At 44.4% G+C, this 24,850-nt stretch overlaps 1 protein-coding gene across 1 annotated transcript in view; it reads right to left on the bottom strand.

The window, feature by feature from the left end:
* PLB1 (phospholipase B1) overlaps positions 1 to 24,850 on the bottom strand; it is a 604,804-nt gene that overhangs the window by 197,326 nt on the left and 382,628 nt on the right. The window contains exon 38 of the mRNA XM_086926127.1: positions 20,148 to 20,248. Within this exon, the coding sequence (XP_086782253.1) occupies positions 20,148 to 20,248 (101 nt within the window). The remainder of the gene's footprint in view (positions 1 to 20,147; positions 20,249 to 24,850) is intronic.

The following is a 24,850-nucleotide window of genomic DNA, read 5'->3' as shown; positions in this document are numbered from 1 at the left end:
GTGGTGGGATCCCTGGGACACAGCAACTGAGCCAGCTCCAGGGGGAATGGGGTCCCCGGGCCGATTAAGGTTCAAGGGGGAGGGCACGCATCCCCTCCCCGAATTAATGACATTCAGCCCTGGGGAATGGGGTCCCCATGGCTGATTAAGGCTCTGGGAGGTGGATACCACCCCCTCCACAAAGCAATATGTGCAGTGCCCCAGGGCGCTGGCCCACTCCATGGGGGCTATGAGTTTATGAAGCATCTAAGCTTTTTTCAATTTTGCTCCGGATTCAAAGATCTCTGCCATTGTGCGGCAAAATTTAAACAAAAATAAATGTCTGTGGGCACCACCAGGCCTTGGGGGTTAGGGTATCCCTACCCTGCTCTATTATGTCTTTTTTTAACCCTTTTATAGGACTTGGGACTGACTTCTAAGATGGCTGCCAATACGTCCTTGTTGATCCCTGCATGAAATATATGAAGGTTTTGAAGCTTAATGTCTCAAAAACTACTGAACTAATTTATAACAAATTATAAAAGTACTCAGTCTTGACCAAGATGTAGCTTTCTGTCAAATTTGGTGTAAATTTGTTCGGCAGTTTGGACTGAAGTTGTGTCTAATATCCCCTTGAAAAAGGAATAGCGAAAACACGTTTTGGGACTGTTTCTCGACCCCGCACTTCACAGATCACCCCAAAACTTTCCACTACGGAAATAAGTGGGAAAAACTTGGCGGAAGAACTTTTAAAAAAAATAATAATTTGTGAAGATCGGTTAAATTGCGCCAAATATATTAGGAAAACAAAAAATGCTACCCTATGGAAATGCGATCCTAACTATATATATTACAAACTCACACTCCTTAGGATGCAAGAACAGAGGAGTCACAGGAGCGAGTCCAAAGTAGTTTATTAACGGACTCTCGCTGCAACCAGATGCGCTTCGAAGCTGATGTTTAGCGGGTGCACCGCCCACATAGGAGCACCCGTTGCGAGTGCACGGAGGAGGTATACAAGTTGGAGCAGTAAGATTTATAGATGTCTCGTCTTTCTCTCCCCCCAAGCAGCCTCCTAGCAACCCCAGGAACCCCAGTAACGTTGTTGCGAATAGGAGCAATTAGAGCCTCACAACAATGACGGGCCTCTTTCCTTTACTGAATTACACCGGAATCAGGGCCTAGCTAAGCCACAAGTGAATCAGAGTGCATTACTTTAATATTCAACAACTGTAAAGAAATTATTTACATGCCTTTGTTATTATTTTTTAACATGACTTGCACTTTTTTGAGACACCAACTCTTCCATGTCAATCAAAAGTCACATGTTAGCTGTGTCACTCACCTGATCCTTAACAAGTCACTTTGCACTAGTATAAATATGGCTCATCATCATGGTGTAAGCAGATGTAGTGAACAAGGCGGACTTGTCTGCCGAAAAGCGTCTGGTCGTTTTTTGGGAAATAAAAAACCTTTGATCTTCATCCACGGAGTCGGTGCCTGTTCTTTCGTATGCCAAACCAGGATTGAATGTATATATATATATATATATATATATATATATATATATATATATATATATATATATATATATATATATATATATATATATATATATATATATATATATATATATATATATATATATATATATATATATATATATATATATATATATATATATATCCAACAAGGTTGCCTGTTGATAAGAGAGCCCACACGAGTGCTTAAGTCGCTGGAACTTAAGCACTCGTGTGGGCTCTCTTATCAACAGGCAACCTTGTTGGATATATATATATATATATATATATATATATATATATATATGCTTGCTTTCCACGGCTCATTTGCGGCGGAACCTCCCGTAGTCTGGTGGCGCGTTTCACACTGGCAGAGCCCCGCCAGTCAATCAATTTTCCAAAAGTATCCAAGTATCCAAGTTAAACGGGCACTCAGAGATCAAGTGGTACACAGTGTTGCTTTATTGCTGTACAGCAATAAAGCAACACTGTGGACCACTTGATCTCTGAGTGCGCGTTTAACTTGGATACTTTTGGAAAAAAAAAAAAAAATATATATATATATATATATATATATATATATATATATATATATATATATATATACATATATATATATATATATATATATATATATATATATATCGACACACACTGGCTTCGTTTCAAGAAAGTAGACGGCACTCCAAGCTTGGAATTTTTCACGATTTATTGGCAGACCCCCCTGCCCCCAAAGAAAGACAAACGCGTTTCCCCGTAAAACGGCTTCCTCAATGTCAAAGTGCATAACGATTCACGCCATTTTATCTCCACCTCTCTGTCAACATTAAGAGAGGACTAAAAAAGCCATGTTGGTAATTTGGCAGACATCTTGTAATGTGCAATAATTCACAGTCTTTGAACTATACAAGGAGAATGGCAATCACAAAGTGCTCGTGCAGTTAAAAACAAACCGCATATATATATATATATATATATATATATATATATATATATATATATATATATATATATATATATATAGTGTGACTCTTTCTGCCAAATAAATCTGTAAATTGCAGCACAGTAGAAGGTTTTGAAAAAGAAAAAGGAATAATGATGAAAAGGTTCCTGGACAGGGGTTACTCAAAGAAAATGATCAAAAAGGCAGAACAAAAAGTAGGTCTACTGGACAGGCAAAATCTCTTAATACCAAAAAAACATGAAGATGAAGAAACGATCAGATTCATCACCACATATAACTGCCAATCTTGGGAGGTTAGACGTGGGTTGAAGAAATATTGGGAGATCCTGAGATTAGACAAAGATCTAGAAAAAGTTATTAATGCTACTCCATCAGTCACCTACAAAAAAGCAAGGTCTCTGAAAGACATGCTGAGTACAACGTTGATCAAAAATCAACCCAAACCAAATGCAATACAAGGATTTTTTCCTTGTAAAAAGTGCAAAGCTTGTAAAACTAGCAGAAACTGCAAATCAATAAAGCTTTCCCCTGACCAAGTTGAACACACCATTGTTAAGCATCTTAGCTGTTTCACTGAATATGCCATATATGCATTGCAGTGCCCGTGCAAAAAAACTTATATTGGATGTACAACGAAACAGGCAAAACTCAGGGTCTTAGAACACCTAAGGGCCATAAAAAACCTGAATCAGCAGTACCCGGTAGCACGACATTTTGCCCTAGAACATGAACAAAACCCCAATTTGCTCACATTTGCTGTAATTGATTGTGTAGAAAATAAGGAGAGGGGTGGCAACAGATGGCTTGACTTAAGAAAACTTGAGTCCAAATACATAATTAAGTACAACACCATCCAACCGGGGGGTCATAACCTTGGAGAAGAGTTAGCAATTCATTTGTATGATTGAATGTAACAATATCCCTCAAACTATGGACTGATGTTGCACACTATGCCTGCGTTCAGTACACATGACTGTGCGTTTTAATTGAAAATAGCAGTTTGTCACCACCTGCTGAGGATATATGCTAACTTTTAATATAGTTATTTGTTTTGCACAGTATATATCACAAAATTGAATATATTTTTTTGAAGACAGAGACACTAATATATACACATTATCCCTTTGTTACAGATTATGGCTGCCTGCCCACTAGGGCTTGATGAAGAATGTGTTAAACATGACCTGCTCGTGAATTCACACTGTTTATGCCCACTGGGGCGCTATAGACTTTGTCACAATTATGGACTATGGTCAAAAATCGCCTGATTGTAATTTGTTGTGTTATTTACACATTATTCGTTGATGTCAGGTTGACAAAAATATTTGCAGGACATTCATTTGAATTGTAACGTATTCACATAATTGTGAAGTATAACCATTTGGGTTGGAATGCATGACGATATTTAAATGCATTTCCAGGACATTCAGTTAAACATTTAAAACAAAACATCTCTCAAATGCTAAATATTTACCAGGCATTCAATGTAACAAAATGTAAATGTGGCAGTAACAAAGTATCGACGTTAGTCTGTCTTCATGTTAATTACCACGTGATATGTGCAATTGTTAACGTGTCACTTTAAAAGTTTGGCGTTGTGAATGACACTCCACCCGTGAGCAAGAGGTAGGCGTACCTCGAAACGCGTAGGGTTGTTTTTTCATGCCAAAATAAATCTTTGAGCACTCGAACATAAATTGGGCTTCGACTCTGGTTTTTCCTGCTAGGACTGTGTAACCAGGATTTGGACATATCAAGGGTTTGGCGACCCTGTCGAACGCCCGCTGTACAAGCGGCGGGAGAACGCTATCTGTGTACCTTTATATATATATATATATATATATATATATATATATATATATATAGTGTGACTCTTTCTGCCAAATAAATCTGTAAAGCATCTCGAGGTCCGTGTCCGGTGTCTACTTGCTGGCTGAGGAAGCAGCGCGAGCTTGTGAGAAACGGAGTTCAGGATATATATATATATATATACGCCGAAAGCGTAAGGGTATTGGCACCGCCGAAGACTGTCTTTGGCATTGTTCTCACCTACCTTGAAAATGGGTGGCTAGAGATGTAACAAACCTGTACAACAAATTAACATCATGTGGCATCATCTACTGGAGGATTTTAAATTACGAAGGGATAGCAAACCGCAAGTACCACAGTGCATTTCGTTAACCATCTGGGCGTCCACTAGGGGGCGAATATTTAAAAGACAGTGATTGACTTGTGAGTTTTCTGGCCCCCATCTGATGTCATAACAGCATACCTCTGAAGAAGGTCTATGGAGATCGAAACATGTAAGGACTGCCGGAGCATTTAATAAATAGGAATTAATCGTTGTGAGGGAGAGGTTTGTGAAGATATATATATATTCACTGAAAACAAAGTTTCATGCCCAAACTACTAGGCAAAAAAGAGCACTGTTTTAAAAGTTTCGTAGAGATTTGTCAAATGGAACCACAGTTTTTAACAACACAAACAAATGCATTTTTTATGGAAACACGATCCTAACTGGGTAATATTTGATCACCACTTGGTAATTTATATATATATATCTATATATATATATATATATATATATATTACCTACTGGCGTCTCGCCAGTAGGTATATATAGTTAGGATTTTTTCCCTATGGGATTTCTGAAAATTCTATGCCTAATAACTTTGGCGTTTGTGGACGGAATCGGCTGAAATTTTCAGGAAAATGGCACATTTTGTTTCTGAGCAGCCCCTAAAAATTTGGGGGGGTTTCGTCAAGGGGGGCCTGAGAAAAAAGGGGGGTCCCAAAACGCGTTTTTCCCATTCATTTTTCCATAGGGCGGTTGGACTCACTTTTAGCTCGAACGGCTGAATGGATTTGCACGAAACTTGGCAAAATTGTAGGGACTGTTAGCCCGATGTGCCTTTGCTAGGTCTCAATATATGTGCTTCAGTGGATTTTGAGAAATTAACGTTTAAATCAAGATATATATCTGTAACAGCGCTCCGGGCAGCGATCCGGTCCGCTTACTTTTCGCTTATCGGAACTTTGCGCGCAGAAAGCTGATTGGCTCTCCGGTGTCTGTCAACATTCTAAACAGTCCGGAGCGGCCGCCATCTTGTCTCTCGGTAGGATCGAGAGAGAAGAAGAGGTGAAAAACGAAAGGGGAATTTAATGAAAGGGGGCAAGGTATCCCCCTCTTGACCCCCTAGGAATGTTGTTGGGGTTATTAAAGGGTCCCGTGGGGAAAATAAAAAAAAAATGATTTTTCACGGTAGAAGCGCTTCACGGGCCGCGAACTGGGCCGCAAACTGGTAGCGAAACGGGAATTCGACATTTTGTGCTTCGTTAATTAAATTACTAGGTATAAGTGGGTGCGGGAGACGTATCCTAATCCCCTATGTTTCCTGAGGGTGGCTGAGGAGGCTGATATATGTTGATACATCTCTTCCAGCGGCTGTGCGTGAGCTTTTTTTTTTTTTGCTGCGTGACAGTCCGGAGCGGCCGCCATCTTGTCTCTCGGTAGGATCGAGAGAGAAGAAAAGGTGAAAAACTAAGGGGGAATTTAATGAAAGGGGGCAAGGTATCCCCCTCTTGACCCCCTAGGAATGTTGTTGGGGTTATTAAAGGGTCCCGTGGGGAAAATAAAAAAAAACTGATTTTTCACGGTAGAAGCGCTTCACGGGCCGCGAACTGGGCCGCAAACTGGTAGCGAAACGGGAATTCGCCATTTTGTGCTTCGTTAATTAAAGTACTAGGTATAAGGGGGTGCGGGAGACGTATCCTAATCCCCTATGTTTCCTGAGGGTGGCTGAGGAGGCTGATATATGTTGATACATCTCTTCCAGCGGCTGCGCCATCTTGCCTTTTTTCCAATGCCACAATTTTGTCGTGCACGGCAGCCATTTTAGATGCCAGGCTGGTCCCAGGCTATCACCTAACCCTGCGGATGTAGTTTATGGCCCCAGCTGTAGAGAATTCAGACATGCCAATCCTCCCGATTCAGGCGTGTGACTACTGATTTCAGTGCTAGTCTCCCGCCTCCCGATTTCTGCAAGCAAAAACCCGGGGGCATATTACGAACAACTAGCGATAATTTTTGTCTCTAACTTGTTTAGAGACAAAAATTATCGCCGTACATCGGCGATTTTTATCGCAGATAAACCTTGCTATTATCGCAGAAAAGTCAGCGATATTCATGTATTATCGAGCAAATGCTCTTAGCCATGTTATCCACCTCCCATTGGATAACATGGCTAAGAACTGCTCAGGGCAGGTGTTAGATTTTGGAGATATTCGCGCTTAGCGCGAATATCTCCAAAAGTTGGTAATAGAAGGTAGCGATGTTAGGGACTGTTTCCAGTCGCTAACATCTTGGCACGCCACTTTGCATGTCATTAGTGATAAGTATCACTGACATGCAAAGCGGGGCCCAAGATGGTCGCTATCTCCTTTTAGCTGTCACTAACTGGTGTTAGCGACAGCTTGGTAATAGGGAGATAATTTTATCTCTGCTTTCAAGGCTTTTAAAGCCAAAAAAGCGGAGATAAACCCCCTTGATAATATGCCCCACGATTCCTTGGGGGTTTCAGCTGACAGGGCTTGGTATTGTGTTACATGGTAATTTTTCCAGGAAACGTCAGAGGGTCGATGCAGGGGTTCTAGAAGAGGTGATAAACCATTTAAGCCTCATGAACAAGCGCATGGTCTTTTAAAGATTTGTGAAGTACTCGGAGCGGCGGTGTGTGTGTTTCCTCTTTCAGGAGCGGGCGGGGGGGCACTGCCAGCAACTTGCCAGGTCAGGTAGTGTTCAACACGTGCATCACCCTTTCTCTGCTTGCTATTGCGCTCCATGCTTCGGAAAGGTAAGAAAAAGAACGTGCATTTGAGTTTGAAATGTCCGATCCTGCAGCAGCACACTTCCAAAGCCCACACATGACAATAACCCGATTCAAGGCCCCATTCACCCGTTTTTAAAAAAATAGATAACACTCCAACAAAGTAAGGTTATAAAACTTTATTAACTATTAACTTTAACGAACGGAACAAAAACTAAAAACATTTAAACATTTCTCAACACAAAAAGCAACAATGGTTAGAAGCTGTCTTTTGTGCGAATAGTCCCAAGGCAGCACAACGTGCAGAGTTCTGGACGGCACCCAGGTGATGTCGCCTGGGTGCCGCACTGGTTTAGGGATCCTACAATGCAGCACAGAAAAACAGCGTGGGGCGTCCCGGGTGGTGCGGGGGGAGGCCTCGTCAGTAGCGGTCTGTGTCCAGTGTCACATGGCTGACACAACATGTACGACAGGCACCCAGGTGATGTCCAGTAAACTGCCGCACTGGTTTTGGTATCCTACAATGCTGCTCCGAAAATTGGCGTGCGGCGGCCCGGGGGGGGGCGTGGGGGAGGCGGCGTGAACGGGCCTCCCCAGGTGGCGGCCATCTAGCTGAGTTGCGCCCGCTCTTGCGGCTACAGCGTCTCGCTCACCATGTTGTTGAGTTGCTCCCACTCTTGCAGTGCAGCGATAGGCGGCTGCCACATGGCTCTTAAAATGGCGGACGGCTCCTCGGTTTTGGGCCTGGTCCACTGAAATGGCCCTGGGACACTTTGGAACTCGGACGCTTGCCTGCTAGGGCTTGGGCTCCATTCTCGAAAAGCGTCCCCTCAGCCGTGAAGATTGTACAAAAGTCTTGGGGGCCCCCGACTCCCGCAGGCTTCCGGTGGGGAGCGGCTGCCATGATTGCTCGCGGAATGACCACGACGGAGCCACGAGATGGTGGTGCTCTCATGCTGACGCCAGCTTCAGTCTGAATGATCCAGAAACAAGGTGGGGCTTTCATCGTTTGGGAAAAAAAAATGTTCTAAACCAATGAAAAGTGTTATTTTTAGGTCATATGACCAAGCCTTCCATCTTTAGGAAACCAAAAGTAAAATGAACCAATGAAAAGTTTTATAAACAAGTCACATGACCTGTTATGCGGCATAGGGCTACAAAAAGCGTAGAAAACCCGTTGGCACGTGAGGCGGCGTCAGTAGCGGACCGATGTGCGAATAGGCCGAAGGCAGCACAACGGGCCGAGATCCGGATGGTACCGAGGTGGTGTCCAGCAAATTGCCGCACTGGTGTGGCCATCCTACAATGCTGCGCCGAAAGACGGCGTGTCCAGCTGAGTTGCGGTCACTGTTGCGGTACAGTGACTCGAACGCGCCGAGATCCGGATGGCACCGAGGTGGTGTCCAGCAAATTGCCGCACTGGTGTGGCCATCCTACAATGCTGCGCCGAAAGACGGCGTGTCCAGCTGAGTTGCGGTCACTGTTGCGGTACAGTGACTCGAACGCGCCGAGATCCGGATGGCACCGAGGTGGTGTCCAGCAAATTGCCGCACTGGTGTGGCCATCCTACAATGCTGCGCCGAAAGACGGCGTGTCCAGCTGAATTGCGGTCACTGTTGCGGTACAGTGACTCGAACGCGCCGAGATCCGGATGGCACCGAGGTGGTGTCCAGCAAATTGCCGCACTGGTGTGGCCATCCTCCAATGCTGCGCCGAAAGACGGCGTGTCCAGCTGAGTTGCGGTCACTGTTGCGGTACAGTGAGTCGAACGCGCCGAGATCTGGATGGCCCCGATGTTGTGTCCAGCAAGTTGCCGCACTGGTGTGGCCATCCTACAATGCTGCGCCGAAAGTCGGCGTGGGGTGCCCCGTTGGCTTATGAGGTGATGTCAGTAGTGGACCGATGTGTGAATAGGTCGGAACCAGCACAAGGCGCCAAGATCCGAATGGCAAGTCCTGGATGTTGAGTGCCTCAGTTGAGAGTTCTGAGCAGTGCTTGTAAGACTGTCTGAAGCTTATTTGCACCTGCTGCAGCTTCACTAGGTCCGGCGGAACTTTTTGCCTTTTCCTTTCTGCTTCTTTTCCTACAATGCGTTTCATCTGAAGACACGACCAGGTCCCTGAATGTGTGCAGGGGGACGCTATTGATTGAATGAAAATGGCGGCTTGACACAAAGCTGACTCAAGCGTTACTGTTGATGCTATACAGACAAAAATTGGTTTTCAGTTTGTACATTCTTCAGGTTTTTTTTTTCCATCCAAGTCTGATTGAGAGTTTGTAGAAAAATGGCTTCAGATTTTCCACATACTACTCTTCAACATTCTTCCTAAATGTAACAATGTGAAACTCACTAGGAGAACGGCTGTTTCTGTTTCCTTTCAAAATGCTGCCAACAATATTTTCTGAATGGAAGACACCATCTTGTAGCATAAAGGGACGAAAGGGGTTCTGGTCTGGCCGATGGTTGGTGGAGACATTTTGACTATATCTTGGACCTGTCGGTCCAAGATATAAATGGGACTCGTCGCCGGTATAAATGGGACTCGTAACTCCTTGCCCGCAAATGTATATCTAGAAAATGTTATTGTAAGTGGCCCTGTTCTATTTTAATTACAAAATGTATGTCCACCGATTCCGCAACTGTTAGACACCTTAGTTCTTGCAACCTAATGGCCCGCTCGTTACGTTCCTCTACAGTGTAAATGTCTCCTCATCATATACGATTTCAGTTTGCTCCGTGGCCGGCCCACATGGTTATAGGCCCGTATTTGTATACTGACATTTTCACAATAAAGGTTTTTAAAACAAAACACGGTAGTAGTATTTACATTGGTAAAGTTTTTACTTTTAGTCACTGTTTTCGAATCAGTAAAAGGCAAGTGAAATAAAGCAGTCCAATTACATGACGGATAAAAGGTATAATATGTAGGAACGCAGTAAAGATAAATGGTCAAGGGCAGTTGTGTTTTTCATGTCTGCAACATAAAGTGATCGATAAGAATCTGATAATCAGGCGTATCGGCGACTAAGACAGCAGGCCGAATCTCTTTTACTCAACGGCTCCGTCATGGAAGGAAGAAACGCCCTTTTTCTCGAAAAAGGAATATATTTTACTTGCAAGACAGTTGTAAATTTTCCGGGAAAGTACATTAGCCTGGAATATTATAACATATGTTTGAAAAAAAAATATTGTTCGAAAATAATAAAAAGCGTAATTTTTAGGTCATATGACCAAGCTTTTCATCATTAAATTAACAAAAGTAAAATGAACCAATGAAAAGTTTTATTAACAAGTCACATGACCTGTTATGCTTACGTTACGCGCTGCGCGCCGCGCCTCGGATCACTTCCGGGTGCGCTAACGCGGCGTGTCATAAAACGCATTACGCGACAACGTAGGTCAAGAATATAGTCTAAATGTCTCCACCAACCAGCGTTCAGAACACAACCCTTTTCAGCAGTCCAAAAAGTTCTGTTAAATGACAACAGAGGGGACAGGCAACAAGAACCATCAGTCAAAGAGGGGAGGGCAAGTTCTTCTCTTCCGGGTCATGTTGGGGCGCTACCGGAACTGATCGAATTGGTAGTCTATAGTGTTTCTGGATGTTTCAGACTAAAGCTGGCGTCAGCATGAGACCACTACCATCTCGTAGCTCCGTCGTGGCCATTCCACGAGCAATCATGGCAGCCGCTCCCCACCAGAAGCCTGCGGGAGTCGGAGGCCCCCAAGACTTTTGTAGAATCTTCACGGCTGAGGGGACGCTTTTCGAGAATGGGACCCAAGCCCTATCAGGGAAGCGTCCGAGTTCCAAGGTGTCCCAGGGCCATTTTAGTGGACCAGGCCCAAAACCGAAGAGCCGGCCGCCATTTTGAGAGTCCTGTGGCAGCCGCCTATCGCTGCACCGCAAGAGCGGGCGCAACTCAACTACATGGTGAGCGAGACGCTGTAGTCGCAAGAGCGGGCGGTAAACAGCTGAATGGCGGAAGAGGCACAGTGTAGCAAAAGCGGGCGGAATGGCAACTAAAACGATAAAGGGGCGCCCCACTACAGCTTGTCTTCAGGTCAAACGGATTGTGGGACAAGGTCCAGAATTGAAGAGTCATCAAAAGGCAAAAAGTTCCGCCGGACCCCGGGAGCCGGCCGCCTATGTCGGGGGCGATCTCAGGCTACACCAGTGCTATAAGACTTGGGGAGGGTGTCGGAGCCAAGCGTCTTCTCCGAGTCCATGGCCATCACACCGCCCCTCAGGGGCCTCCGTCAAGCTGTTTAGGAAGGTAACATATCACATTGTTTTCTAATGCAGTCAGGTCCACAAACGACACTCACTTACTTTGAGAATAGTGAAGCTGCAGTAGGTGGAAATAAGCTTCAGACAGTGTTACAAGCACTGCTCAGAACTCTTAACTATGGCACCCAACATCCAGAACTTATGCTATTTGAGAATGGCAGTGACATCGAAGCATCTCAGGGACCAAAACCATTAACGTACTTTCACGTATGAAAATCTTACTTGGGGAGGGGGCAGGAGCGAAGCGCCCCCTCCCAGTCAGCGCCACCACACCGTATGTTGAAAATCTGAAGCCATCGTTCTACAAAGTCAACCAAACTTGGATTGAAAAATCTAGAAAAATGTACAAACTGAAAACCAGTTTTGGTCTGCATAGCATCAGTAGCAACGCTTGAGTCAGCTTTGTGTCAAGCCGCCATTTTGATTCAACAAAGCACAGGCATTGAAAAAGGCTGAAATTCAGAACTCTAAACTATGGCACCCAACATCCAGGAGCTTGCCATCCGGATCTTGGAGCCTTGTGCTGCTTTCGATCTATTCACACATCGGTCCACTACTGACATCATCTTATAAACCAACGTTATGTAAATAGTTTTTTAATAAAATGTTTTACCCTGTTTCTTTGCTGGTGTGTTGTCTATATTTTTAATATTTGCATAGGGTTTGTCGTTATTTTGTGCGGGATGGGTGATGGAGCCGAGCTGTCTTGCAGCCCTCATGGTGTGGAGCTCAGTTCATCTCACTATTTTCGTATTTTTCATGAAGGGTTGTTCCTAATATTTCTATTTTAGCGAGGTCAAAAAGAGATCCAATTAGTGGCCTACTGATTTTGCTCGATTACTTTTATTTTTTTACACGATTTTTCACTATCTGCAAAGACTAAACAGAGTATTACGACTTTGTGCTTGTTTGTAAATAGAGAATGATCCAAAGAGAACCAATTCTAAAACAGTAAATGCTTGGACAACAATCAATCAAATGGAGAGACAAGGAGGCACGACGGATTACAACGGGGGTAAAGGCCGGCGTTAACTACCCTTCAGTATCTGCAAAGAGAGAGTACTACTAAGACAAAAGAGGGGAGGGGGGGGTGCAGCGTTCAAAGCACATCAGCGTGCATAAATACGAAAATGTTTTTATCTATCACGTACTTGACATTTTAAAGCTTTTCATATTTGCTATTAAAAAACCAATGAAATTCACAGAAAAAAACATAGGTTATAGTGGATATATAGTTAGGAATTTGCATTTACAAAACCTTGAAAATTCAATGAAAAAACCATTGGTTTTAGGCCATATATAGTTAGGAATTAGCATTTACAAAACCTTATTTTACTCGCATAAAACCATTGAAATTCCATATATAGTTAGAAGCGCTAACTATATATCGCGCACCCGCAATCCACTGCTGATGATGTCACATATTACATCATTCATGACATGGTCAGTTACATCACTGATGACATCACTGATGACATCTCAAATGACATCACTGATGACATCACTGATGACAACTCAAATGACATCACTGATGACATCTCAAATGACATCACTGATGACATCACTGATGACAACTCAAATGACATCACTGATGACATCTCATTTGTCATCACTGATCACATCACTCATGTGATAATACAATGAACCTCTTCAGACTCTAATATAACCTTACATACACTCAGTATAAACAGACACTCACAGACTGTCACTCATCCATGGAGTTACTCACACACCTAGTCAGTCATGCAAAGAATCAATCACACCTCCATTTCCTCAACTATACAGTTATACACATCTTACTTATTCAAACATATAATAACACATATTTACTCTCTTATATAATCCCTGATACAAGCTCACAGTGATCGATACAGCCACTCACACATTCACTGGCTCTTATGTTCAGTTATTTATATATCTCAACTCTCACATGTATTGTGTTTTACATACGTACTTACTTGCACATGTAGCAATGAGAAATCCATTCACTCACCAACACACCCATGCACAGTCAACCGCCCATATAGCTGTTTCCACATGCACTCTTGAACTCATACTCCTAGTGAATCAACTGCTTACACATCTATGCACAGAGTCACGCACCTCCCAGCCACCCACACACACACTCAGCCTCCCATTCAAATACTTGGGCAACCAATCAATAACCCATATGGCCACTCTTATAGCTACTGATCAACACATGCAGCAGCTTACACAACAACAAACATACTGATGCACAAATTAAGACAGTTTAGTCACTAACCCATGCACTCAGTGAGACACATTTAATCACTCTTTCATACAGTCAGTCATGCACCTACTAAATTCTTCATCCAGACACTTATACATCCACTCATTCTTCAATATGTAAAACATATTTAAACTTTACAGACACATACAATCACTGGATGATGTCATCAGTGATGTCATTTGAGATGTCATCAGTGATGTCATCAGTGATGTCACTGACCATGTCATGAATGATGTAATATGTGACATCATCAGCAGTGGATTGCGGGTGCGCGATATATAGTTAGCGCTTCTAACTATATATGGAATTTCAATGGTTTTATGCGAGTAAAATAAGGTTTTGTAAATGCTAATTCCTAACTATATATGGCCTAAAACCAATGGTTTTTTCATTGAATATATATATATATATATCCAAGCACAGCAAAGCAGGTCAGCCCACTCTCAGGCAAGGAGACACCCGTGTCTCCTTGCTTGAGAGCGCGCTGACCTGCGTTGCTGTGCTTGGAATCTTTGAATTTGCCGGTTTTCTCGGTCGGCGTGCGAGCCACTTTCCACGGGTCCAGAGGGGTCCAGAAGGAGTTATTTAGGTGTTTGGACATATGTATATGTATATATATATACTAGCAGCCCGTCCAGACGTTATCCAGGTATGAATTGATGCCGGCCAGTAGTATATTGCTTTGTAGGATTTCGTTTTGATAGCATTTCTTATCTGTGACAGGCCTGTGAAACGGTCCGATTCACAGTGCACTGCTGATGCACTTAAGTGTGCGCGTTCAGTAGTGTGTGAACTCGAGTTTCCCTACTTTATTTTTCCTTGCAATATTATATAGCGCAAACTCGACAACATGGCATGAGCACAATTTACATTACAGAAGAACACATTTATTTGTGGTAGGCACGGGGAGACAAAGTGATTTGCCTGAAATCACAGGATGTTGAGCTGATGCCGAGATTCAAACGTAGCTCCCCAGCTCTAAAGTTCGCAATTTTAGAACTTGTGGCGAGAGGTGTGTCTAAAAGTGTATGTCGGTGCTGGCCATCAATGAGAGAGACCTGTGCATTTTTCAAATCGGTGGTGAAAAAATATGAGTATGTTGCTGGAGATGTGAGCCGCCATGCCACCAATGTACTTACCCATTATTCCGCAACTTTCTTTCCGCATACCATCACTCCGCATACTTTCATTACGAAAGTACCATGACTCCGCAATGCCATTATAATGCATGGCATTACATTTTATATGCTTTTACCACACATACATTTACAACGAAATTCGTTGTAAATGCATGCATGGTAAAAACATGTTTATTAAAAATATTTGGATAAGGTAAGTATGGTTATAGGGGTATATGTTTTGGGGTACTGAGGTATATGTTTTGGGGTGTTTGGGTATTTTAATGGTTCAGGTATAGATTTGGGTTATGGGGTACAGGGGTAGTTTTAGGGTTTAGGTATAGGTATGGGTTTTGGGGTACAGGGGTATTTTTAGGGTTCAGGGCTAGGTTTGGGTTTTGGGGTATAGGTGTAGTTTTAGGGTTCAGGGGTAGGTTTGGGTTTTGGGGTACAAGGGTATTTTAAGGGTTCAGGGCTAGGTTTGGGTTTTGGGGTACAGGGGTATTTTTTAGGGTTCAGGGCTACGTTTGGGTTTTGGGGTACAGGGGTATTTTTAGGGTTCAGGGGTAGGTTTGGGTTTTGAGGTACAGGGTTATTTATAGGGTTCAGGGCTAGGTTTGGGTTTTGGCGTACAGGGGTATTTTTAGGGTTTAGGGATAGGTTTGGGTTTTGGGGTACAGGGTATATTTATAGGGTTAAGATGGGTTAGTGTTTAAGGGTGTTGGGGTATTTTAAGGAGTAAGGGTGGGCTATGATTATGTTTATGTTTATGTTTATGTTTATGTTTATGTTTATTAAAACTTTTATAGCGCGCTCTGTTACCACGGGGTATCCTGGCGCGGTGAGTGGATTGAGAACATAAGTGCTGGAGCAAAGCCTGGATGAACTATAAGAGAGGGGCATTGAACAAATGGGTCTTGAGATCTTTCTTAAACACAGAAATGGTTGGCGAGGCTCTGAGGGAAAGGGGGAGAGCATTCCAGGCAGAGGCTGCTTTAACTGAAATGGATTGACCTCCCAGACGTGCATATTTGAATTTAGGGGTGGTTAGTAAACATAGATTGGCCGATCGAAGGGCACGGTTGGGAGTGTAGAATGAAAACCTTTTCTGCAGATATGTTGGTCCCTGGCCATGAACTGCTCTGAATGCCAACACAAGAATTTTAAACAGAATTCGATGTGGTACTGGTAGCCAGTGCAAACTGCGTAAGTGGCTACGCACGCTTGACCTCCTTGGGAGAGAGAAAAGCAAACGTACTGCAGCGTTTTGTATCACCTGCAGGCGGTGAACCATGTACGCAGGTAGACCACTAAATAAGGCATTGGCGTAGTCGAGCCGGGATAAGATCAGAACTCGAAGGACAGACTCCTTGGCTGCCCTAGGCAGAAGAGGAAAAAATTTCCTCAGGGCACGCAAGGTGCCAAAGCAAATGCCGGTCAATTTTTTTATGTGATCCGCAAACTTTAGATCCTGACCGAACCAGACCCCCAGGTTCTTAGCTGGGCCTCCCGTCACACTGGGACAGGGCAGGTCCGGGGGCCAAATCTGGTCCTTAAAATTGTCAGGGATGGAGCCGAAGAATAAGACCTCGGACTTATCTTCGTTGCACTTAAGTTGGACTTGTGCAAGCCACCTGAAAACTTCCGACAGACAATGCTGGACTGCTGATGGATCGGACACACCCTTAGGCCATGTGAATAGCAGCTGAGTGTCATCAGCATAGGCTATTATCTTGGCTCCCAGATGTTCCGCCAGATAAAGTAGAGGGGTCATATAAACGTTAAACAGTAAAGGGCTTAACGTAGAACCCTGCGGGACTCCAGTTGACAGTCTCTTCGGGGCCGACGAGTAGGGGGGCATCCAGACCTGTTGAGTTCTATCGCTCAGGAATGATGACAGCCAGTCAAGGGCCAACCCAGAGATGCCGACGGCACGCAGTCTGGCAATCAGTAAGGCATGTGGGACCGTATCGAAGGCGGCAGAGAGGTCCAATAAAATCAGGACCGCTCTGCCACCTCCGTCCAGGCACTCACGGACAGCCTCTGAAACCTCGACTAAAGCTGTCTCGGTACTGTAGGCAGCTCTGAATCCTGACTGAGCAGGATGTAGGGCGTGAGAGGACTCAATGAAGTTGTCCAGTTGTTTGAAGGCCACCTTTTCGCACACCTTCGCCAGAGCTGGCAACAGTGAAATGGGCCGATAGCTCGATGGTAGTGCTGGGTCTGAACCGGCCTTTTTTAATAAAGGGAGCAGCTTTGCCTCCTTCCAACTTCTCGGGATCGTGGCCGTGGAAAGGGAGAGGTTAATGATGTACGTCACCTCTTGAGTAATGGTGTCCGCTATCCCGCCCAAAACCCTGGCTGGGCAGGGGTCTGAGGGAGATCCAGACTTTAAAGCAGTCAGGATTTGCCGTATGTCCAGTTCCGAGGCCGGGAGGAAGGCAACAAGTTGGTCCTGTAGACATAGTCTATCCGATCCAAAAAGGACAGGAGGAGTCGTAAAGGACTTTTGAGCCATTTCTAAGTCCGATTGTATTTTTGCAATTTTGTCCGTAAAATAGCAGGACAGTTCTTCACACCATTGAGCGGAAGAAGGGAGCTGGGGTTGGGCAGCACAAGGAGATAGAAAATTTTGGACAATTGAGAAGATCTCTTTGCTGTTGTTTTCCGCCTTCTCAATTCTGTCCGAGTAATACCTGCTTTTAGCTGTCTTGATCGCAGCATAATAGTCCATTTGGGCTGCTCGTAAGGATTTCTTTGCGGCAGGCAGGTAGGCTTGTCTCCATGCTCGCTCTAATTTTTTACAGACCAGCTTCTGTTCTCGCAGGGCATGCGTGAACCATGGTTGGGAGGGTCGTGACCGCATTCGCTGGACACCCCCCACATTAGTGGAGGTAGCGACACCATTCGCTATCCAAGAATTGAATGCGTCAACAGTCGCTTCTAGCTCCATGATTGGGGCCGGACGGGTGTCGGAAAGGGACTCAGATAAGGACATCACATTAATCCGGGGGTGGTGTACCATAGAAGGAGTTTTCCTCAAACCCTCATCTAGCTGCCAGGCAAACTTGATCATGTAATGGTCGGACCACACCATAGGCATTGGGGGGGACAGACTAATATCAAAATTAGTGCAGATTAAGTGAAGAACATGACCTCCCACATGTGTGGGGGCGTCGACCCATTGGGAGAGGTGGGCCATGCTGAAAGTCTCACTAAGACGAGTAGCTTCAGTGGTGTTAGCAGAATCCACATGTATATTAAAATCGCCCAGCAGTAAGAAACGAGAGAAGCGTAAGGCTCGTGGCACGATAACTTCCTCCAAAGATCCAATAAAATTTCCGACGTAACCTGGCGGTCGGTACAGTAATGTGCCGCCTAAGGTAAAATGCGGACTAATGTCCAAGCAGAAATGGAGAAGTTCCGCTTCTTTGATTTTGTCCAGATGCTCGCAGGTGAGAGACCAGTGATCCCTATAGATCACGGCAACCCCCCCTCCTCTTCCCACATCAGCAGCGCGATCTACTCTGCAAATTCTGAAACCACGAGGGATAGCTAACTCGACTACCGGCGAGCAGGAGTCAGTCATCCAAGTCTCAGTAACAAAGAGTAGGTCGAAATCATTATCAGCTAATAGGTCAAAGACCTCAGCCGTGTGGCATACCAAAGATCTGGCATTGATCAGGCCCGCCTGTATGATCTTAGTCCCATTACAGGGTTGAGTAGGCGGGGTGACAGGACTAGAAAGAAGATAATTACAGAAGGGGCATGATCGGAACCGATTATCAGAAAGCACCCAGGAATGCGCCGCCTCACAAGGGGGGACCTTAAGGGCTCTAAGGTCGGCAGCGGAATACCGACATGGTGTAGGAGGGACAGAGGTGGAAGGAAAACGGCCAGGGGTCGGGGCCCTGTGCCCGGCCAGAGCACGGACGGGCACAGACGGGCCCTCCTTTGGCGCTCCTTTGGCGCGCAGACGGCGCGCCCGCTGCGCGCGTCCGCTGCGCGGTCGCTGACACATGGCGTTATAAACGGACGTGCGATCTGCCGACTAGAGCATGGGGTATTTAAAGGGAGCAGGGTGGACACCCGGAGCTGGAATGTACAGAACCTGGGAAAAAAAACCAATGAAATATTGGGCACAACGATCGCTTTTTTTCTCGTAATATCGTGCCCCACACACGCCCCCAGCACACGCCCACAGCACACAATATGAGGCATGGCATGAAGGGCGGAACGTACCACACGCCCCCAGCTTTTGTCACGCCCCAGCACACGCCCACAGCACAACGCAGACACGCCCACAAGGGACTACTTTGCTGGCACGGTTCTTTTACCTTTTAAATGTATATGGTGGGCGTCTGCATAGCCTAGGTCCTTCTGCTGCAACTGCCCTTTCCAACGCTGTATTGGGTGTTGTGGTTGGTGCTGTGGTTCCTGAGATTACCCGCCTCAAAGGTTTGGGTTCTCTCTTGATTATATTAGTATAGATATAGATACACAAACACGCGCCGATATCAAGACAATACCCTTTCAGGGTTAGAGTTGCACATAAATTATGCAAAACCATAAGCAGAGAATTCTGGCAAGCTCCCAATTTTAGGTGGAGAGCAGCTCCTTTATATGGAACAACTTACAACACCACAGACACTCTGAATCTGCTCACCTCAAATGTCTGTTTTTTATAACAGAATTTTTAAACATTGGATTGGCCCAGTGCCATCCATGCCAAGCTAGAAAGTGACATAGTTTTTGGGCACTCCAGGCACAGTAAAACAGCTTTGGATCTGTAAAACAGCATCCAAGCCAACCTGGAAAGTATAAAAGCAACCTCTGACATGTGTTTCGCTTCAAAAAGAGCTCTTCAGTGAGGTATGGATTTGTCCAGACACACAGGAGCACCCAGTATAAGTCACGACAATACCCTTTCAGGTTGAGAGTGCCACATACATTATAAAAAAAAGGAAGCAGGGAATTCTGGGTAGCTTTGTCACAAAGAAGGATTAGTATGTCTCAAGGGTGGGAAAGAGTGCTACTGAAGGGTTTTCTCTTCAAGGGATAGTATTTGCCAGATGGGGATTTAAAAAAAAAAGTTACACAATCAAATGCATCTTTAAGGCAATTCTTACTCTTGAGGATTGTCCACTTTGTGAAACTGACCTCAAATGATCTGAAATGAAGGGGACGTGAAACAACTCACCTAACTATAGTGCTTGGGCAGTTGACGCGGTCATCGGACAATACCTGCTTCAAGGGCATGATGTTCATAACTTCTGCCAGGTTGACAAAGGCTTTCGGGACCTGCAGGAATACATGGCGTTAAAAATCTGTAAGGTTATCATTCACAGAAAAAGCACACAATACAAAATGTCAATAAATGCAGCATATGTGACCATGCAGGTATACACAGTCATCGTAATAATAATGCAACATTTTAACAACATTAGTCTTGTGTTGTCCAGGATATGCCTTTTTGTTGGTCTGGATTAGAGACAGGCTTGTGTGATGAAAGAATTCTTTAAATAAATCCTTATATGGCAGTTGCCGTTGGGTAGTTATTGTTAGGCCAGCTGATCCATAGGAAAACCGTTTTTTTTGTTGCTAATAACTCTGCCATTACCGTTAGTCCCTTCGCTGCTTCTGTTTGCCAAAGGCAGTTGCAAGCACTACCTCGGTAGTGCTGCGCACGTCCGTTGGCCGACACTTAATTAAACCGCCGCACCACAGCGGAATTCGTGCCGCGGCTAAGCGGTAAATAATAGAGAATCTACACACTCTGGAAGGATATTTCTGTAAATGACATTGAGGCCACGATATTTATGTCAGACGATAATCCTGTTCTTGATACTCTGACATGAAACCCTATGCGCCTTGAGTGTCAGCTCTCTGTTTGTGCCCGTGTGGTAAGTAAAACTCTACTATCTGTTACTCAAGACATAGATAAGATAACAGAAGTCAACTTGGCACAAGTCACAAGGGAATGTCAAAGGCAGATGAAATCTTGAGCCCACCTCCCTTTGACCATACTGGGGAGGTTAAATTTGGTTAAAATGGTGATATTACCCAAAATAACCTTTCTTTTTAATCCAATCCCTCTACACTTCGATAAAACTAGCTATCGATAAAGTACAGCAGGCAGTAAATTCATTCGTCTGGGACTATAATGTCACTAGAATAGCTTGGAGAAAATTAAGGAGTAGGAGAGAGAAGGGGGGAGGGGGGCTGGCGCTGCCCGATATATACAGTACTATGCGTGGGTGTTTCTGTTTTCACACTCGCTCGTGAATGTTGTTAAAAATGGCGTTAAATACTGGGACAGGAAGCATGTTTTAAGCCATGTTAGGAGGGGCCAGTCTACCTACTGAGGGCTTTATGTTTTAGTTTGGAAATCCAACTTTTTTTTAAAAAAAAGGTCAAACTCAAAGTCATTCAATCAATAGTAAGAGTTTGGGCTAGAGTAAAACATGTGGTGAGCCTTAATTATTTTTCAAATTTAGCACCACTCTGGGACTCACCAGACTCGCCTATATGTCTGCCAGACAGGTTGGCGTTACCACTTAGAGAAGCAGGTCTGAAGGTTTGGGGGGACTTTGCCTATGAGGGTACTCTCTTTTCATGTTAGCAACTAAGAGAGAAAGTGGGAGTAGGCCTTTCAAGGTTCTACTATATTCAACTTCAGAGTTGGGTTAAAACCCAGAAAAACGAGAAGAAACCCAAAGCTGGGGTTAACAGCCTAGAACAACAGCTTGTAGCCAGGCCAGTGAGAAGAAGAGAGGTTTCACACTGGTATTGGGCTATTGAAGAGGCCATGGACGGTGAATTCAAACTTGCGGATGAAATATGGAATGAACATCTTCCAAATGTACAGTGCACGCAACTGTGGCAAAACTCATTTAATACTCTTTTTGACGTTGTGAAACCTACCTGGCTGAAAACAAACCATATATTTACTATACATTGGGCCTATTTTACACCTCAGAGGCTGTCTAAGTTTTCAAAGGAGTTGACTGTATATTGTAAAAAATAGAGGGGTAGGTGTATCAAGATTCCATTTTGCGATTTCTAAATAGCGATTTTTAAGGAATCGCTATTTAGAAATCGCAAAATGGAATGTATGTAGAAAATCACTATTTTTTAGCAATTTCTTATTCTTCCTTATTTGCGAATTCGCAATTAAGGAATAATTTCCCATGCATTCCTATGGGCCAGGAGGCCCATAGGAATTATTGTGAAATATTTCTTAATTTGCGAATCGCAATTTGCGAATTCGCAAATTGAGAATAATTTCAAGTGTGCAGGGGTGTCTCAAAGACACCCTGTTGCACCCCTGAAATTTACATGTGTGTGCATATGGCGCACATACATGCCCTATGAGCATGTATGTGCGTCACATGCCACCTTCACAAATGCCAAATAGGGCATTTTTAAATGAAATCCCAATTTACCGCCAATTACAAGTTGGTGGTATTTTTCGATTTCTTAACACAAATTTGCAATTTCTAAAACCCACATACATCGCATTTAAGGAATTGTACATTTTTGCAATTCCTTATTTTGCGATTTTTTGATACATTTATAAAAATGCAAAAAAGCCTTTTGCGATTCGCAAAGGCCAAAATTTGCAGAATTTCGGCCTTGGCGAATCTCAAAAGGCTTGATACATCTACCTCAGAGAATCTACACCCTCTGGAGGGATATTTCTGTAAATTACATTGAGGCCACGATATTTATGTCAGAGGCTAATCCTGTTCTTGATACTCTGACATGAAACCCTACCCTGTGCGCCCTGAGTGACAGCTCTCAGTTTGTGCCCGTGTGGTAAGTAAAACTCTACTGTCTGTGACATGTAATGTGAGTAGAGAGGAGCTGTTCATTTTTTCCAGGCCCTTCTAAGTCGATTCTCATGCATAATACTTGAGTGGGAATGTATTTGGAACTGACAGTAAAAGGAAGTGGATTACAGAGATGAAAAAGTTAATGGATCTGTTTTTTCAACACTATCATTCCCGAGGCTTTTCAGTTTATTGTTAAGTAAACCGTGCTGGGAAACTTCCCATCTTGCGACGGATTTCTCGATGTTTCGGTGCTTTCTTGGGACCTGGCACCGTCCCCAGGAGAGAGCTGTGCTAATGTGTCTATGGTGCGATATCAGTACATGGTCCGAGACAAAAAAACAGGAGCATTGGCAGCTTTGTGTATGTCTCTGAGGTGGGGTAGTTGAGGAGGTTAGTATTGCTGTTTGTCCTGGGAGCCCTTTGCAGTCTATCTAGGTGCAGTATGTCTCATTCTCCTGGGACACTTGTGCGGCGTGCATCAGATGCACTTTTGTCATCGACACAAGCGGGGTTCGCTACTGTGCTGAAATGAAGCTCCGGGGTACTAACTGCGGCACTATTAGGAGGGGTTAGAATATTTCAAAACTGGTTGTCCTGTAAAATACCCTCCTTTGGCACAGTGTCTCCAAATTGCCCATGGAAGAGAACCCTACAAATGCCCTGGAGAGCCTCGGGCCGCTGGGGAGTTTAAGGCCCACTCATTACACTTGCCACTGGAGTGCAGCCCGAGACGTGCAGCAACATTTTGCCCAGGGCTGCCCTGTGTTCAGCTCTGACCCTGGAAATGTTGTGCCTCCTCCATGGATGTCATTTAAGCAATCACCTGGGGTTCAAAGATGCGACCTTTGGCTTGCCCTTAGCGACCCCTCTCACCTCTTTGCGACCCCTGGCTTCGAAGGGGGAAACATCAGTGCCAAGAGCACAGGGCCGGCTCATCATTATCGGCCGTGCGGCTCTTCCTTCCTTCTTTTTCTGCCATGTTTTTATTAAACTAACAGTGAATAATAATCTACAATGTACTATTGGTAAAATAAAAGTTCCTTTAAATATGTGTTGTGTTTGTGGGTGGGAGTGTGTTTGTATGAGAGAGAGCATATGTATGTGTGAGCGAGTGTGACTATAAGTTTGAGCATGTATATGTGAGTAAAAGTGAGTGGGTGAGAGGCAGTGACAGGGTACTGAGTGAGAATGAATGATATAGTATGTGAGTAAGTGAGTAAGTCGAGTAAGAGTGGCTGTAAATGAGCGAGAGTGGGTGAGTGATAATGAATAAAAATTAGTGCGGCCGTGTTAGAGAGTGTGAAGGAGAGTGAGTGACAGTCACTGAGTGCATCTGTGAGTGAATCTGAGTGACTGAGAATGAGTAAGAGTGAGTGCAGGTGAGAAAGTATAAGTGAGCGAAAGTAGAGAATGAATCTGTGAGATTGAGTGAGCCAGAGTGAGTGAGACTGCTTGAGAGTGAGTGACAATCAGGGAGCTACAGTAAAAGTGAGATATTGTAAGAATGTGTGAGCATGAATGAGTGAAAAGATTGAATGTTCCCCCTTAAAAAGCTCCTTACATTCCTTCTTTTCTTTGTTTTACTATTTTTATGCTCCTTCGCTGTACATTTATATTTGTATACACACTGTTTTCTCCTTTTTTAGGTCGAGCGACCTATCTCAATGCGCATGCGCATTGAGTGGGAGCTCGATATATAGGGGCTTAAACAGAGCTTACCGAGATCAGGCGATTCCCAGGCGATTTCTTGCAGTGCATGTGAAAGCGCGTGCACAATGCCACCAGCCGCTTGCCTCCCATTACCACATCAAAGGCGGCCGCGTCTCAGGCCCCTGCTGCTTCACACCCTCATGCCGCTCTCCCCGCTCCGCCCCCTCCCCTGCCCGCCGTGTCGCATTTCTTCTCGTACTTTCACTTTGACGGCCGCAGGCCGTCTCTCGTGTTTCTCCTTGTTTTTTTTACTTTTCTTGTTTACTCTCTCGTCCTCTTCGCCATTTCTCCTCCCGTTTTGGCTTCTTCTGGCTGCACCTCAGTGACGCTCTGTCTATAAAGACACTACAACAAAACA

The sequence above is a fragment of the Lissotriton vulgaris genome, chromosome 6 (assembly GCF_964263255.1).
Source record: "Lissotriton vulgaris chromosome 6, aLisVul1.2, whole genome shotgun sequence".
Classification (NCBI taxonomy): Eukaryota; Metazoa; Chordata; class Amphibia; order Caudata; family Salamandridae; genus Lissotriton; species Lissotriton vulgaris.
Note: the sequence above shows the minus strand (reverse complement) of the source record. Positions and strands in the feature narration are given on the sequence as shown.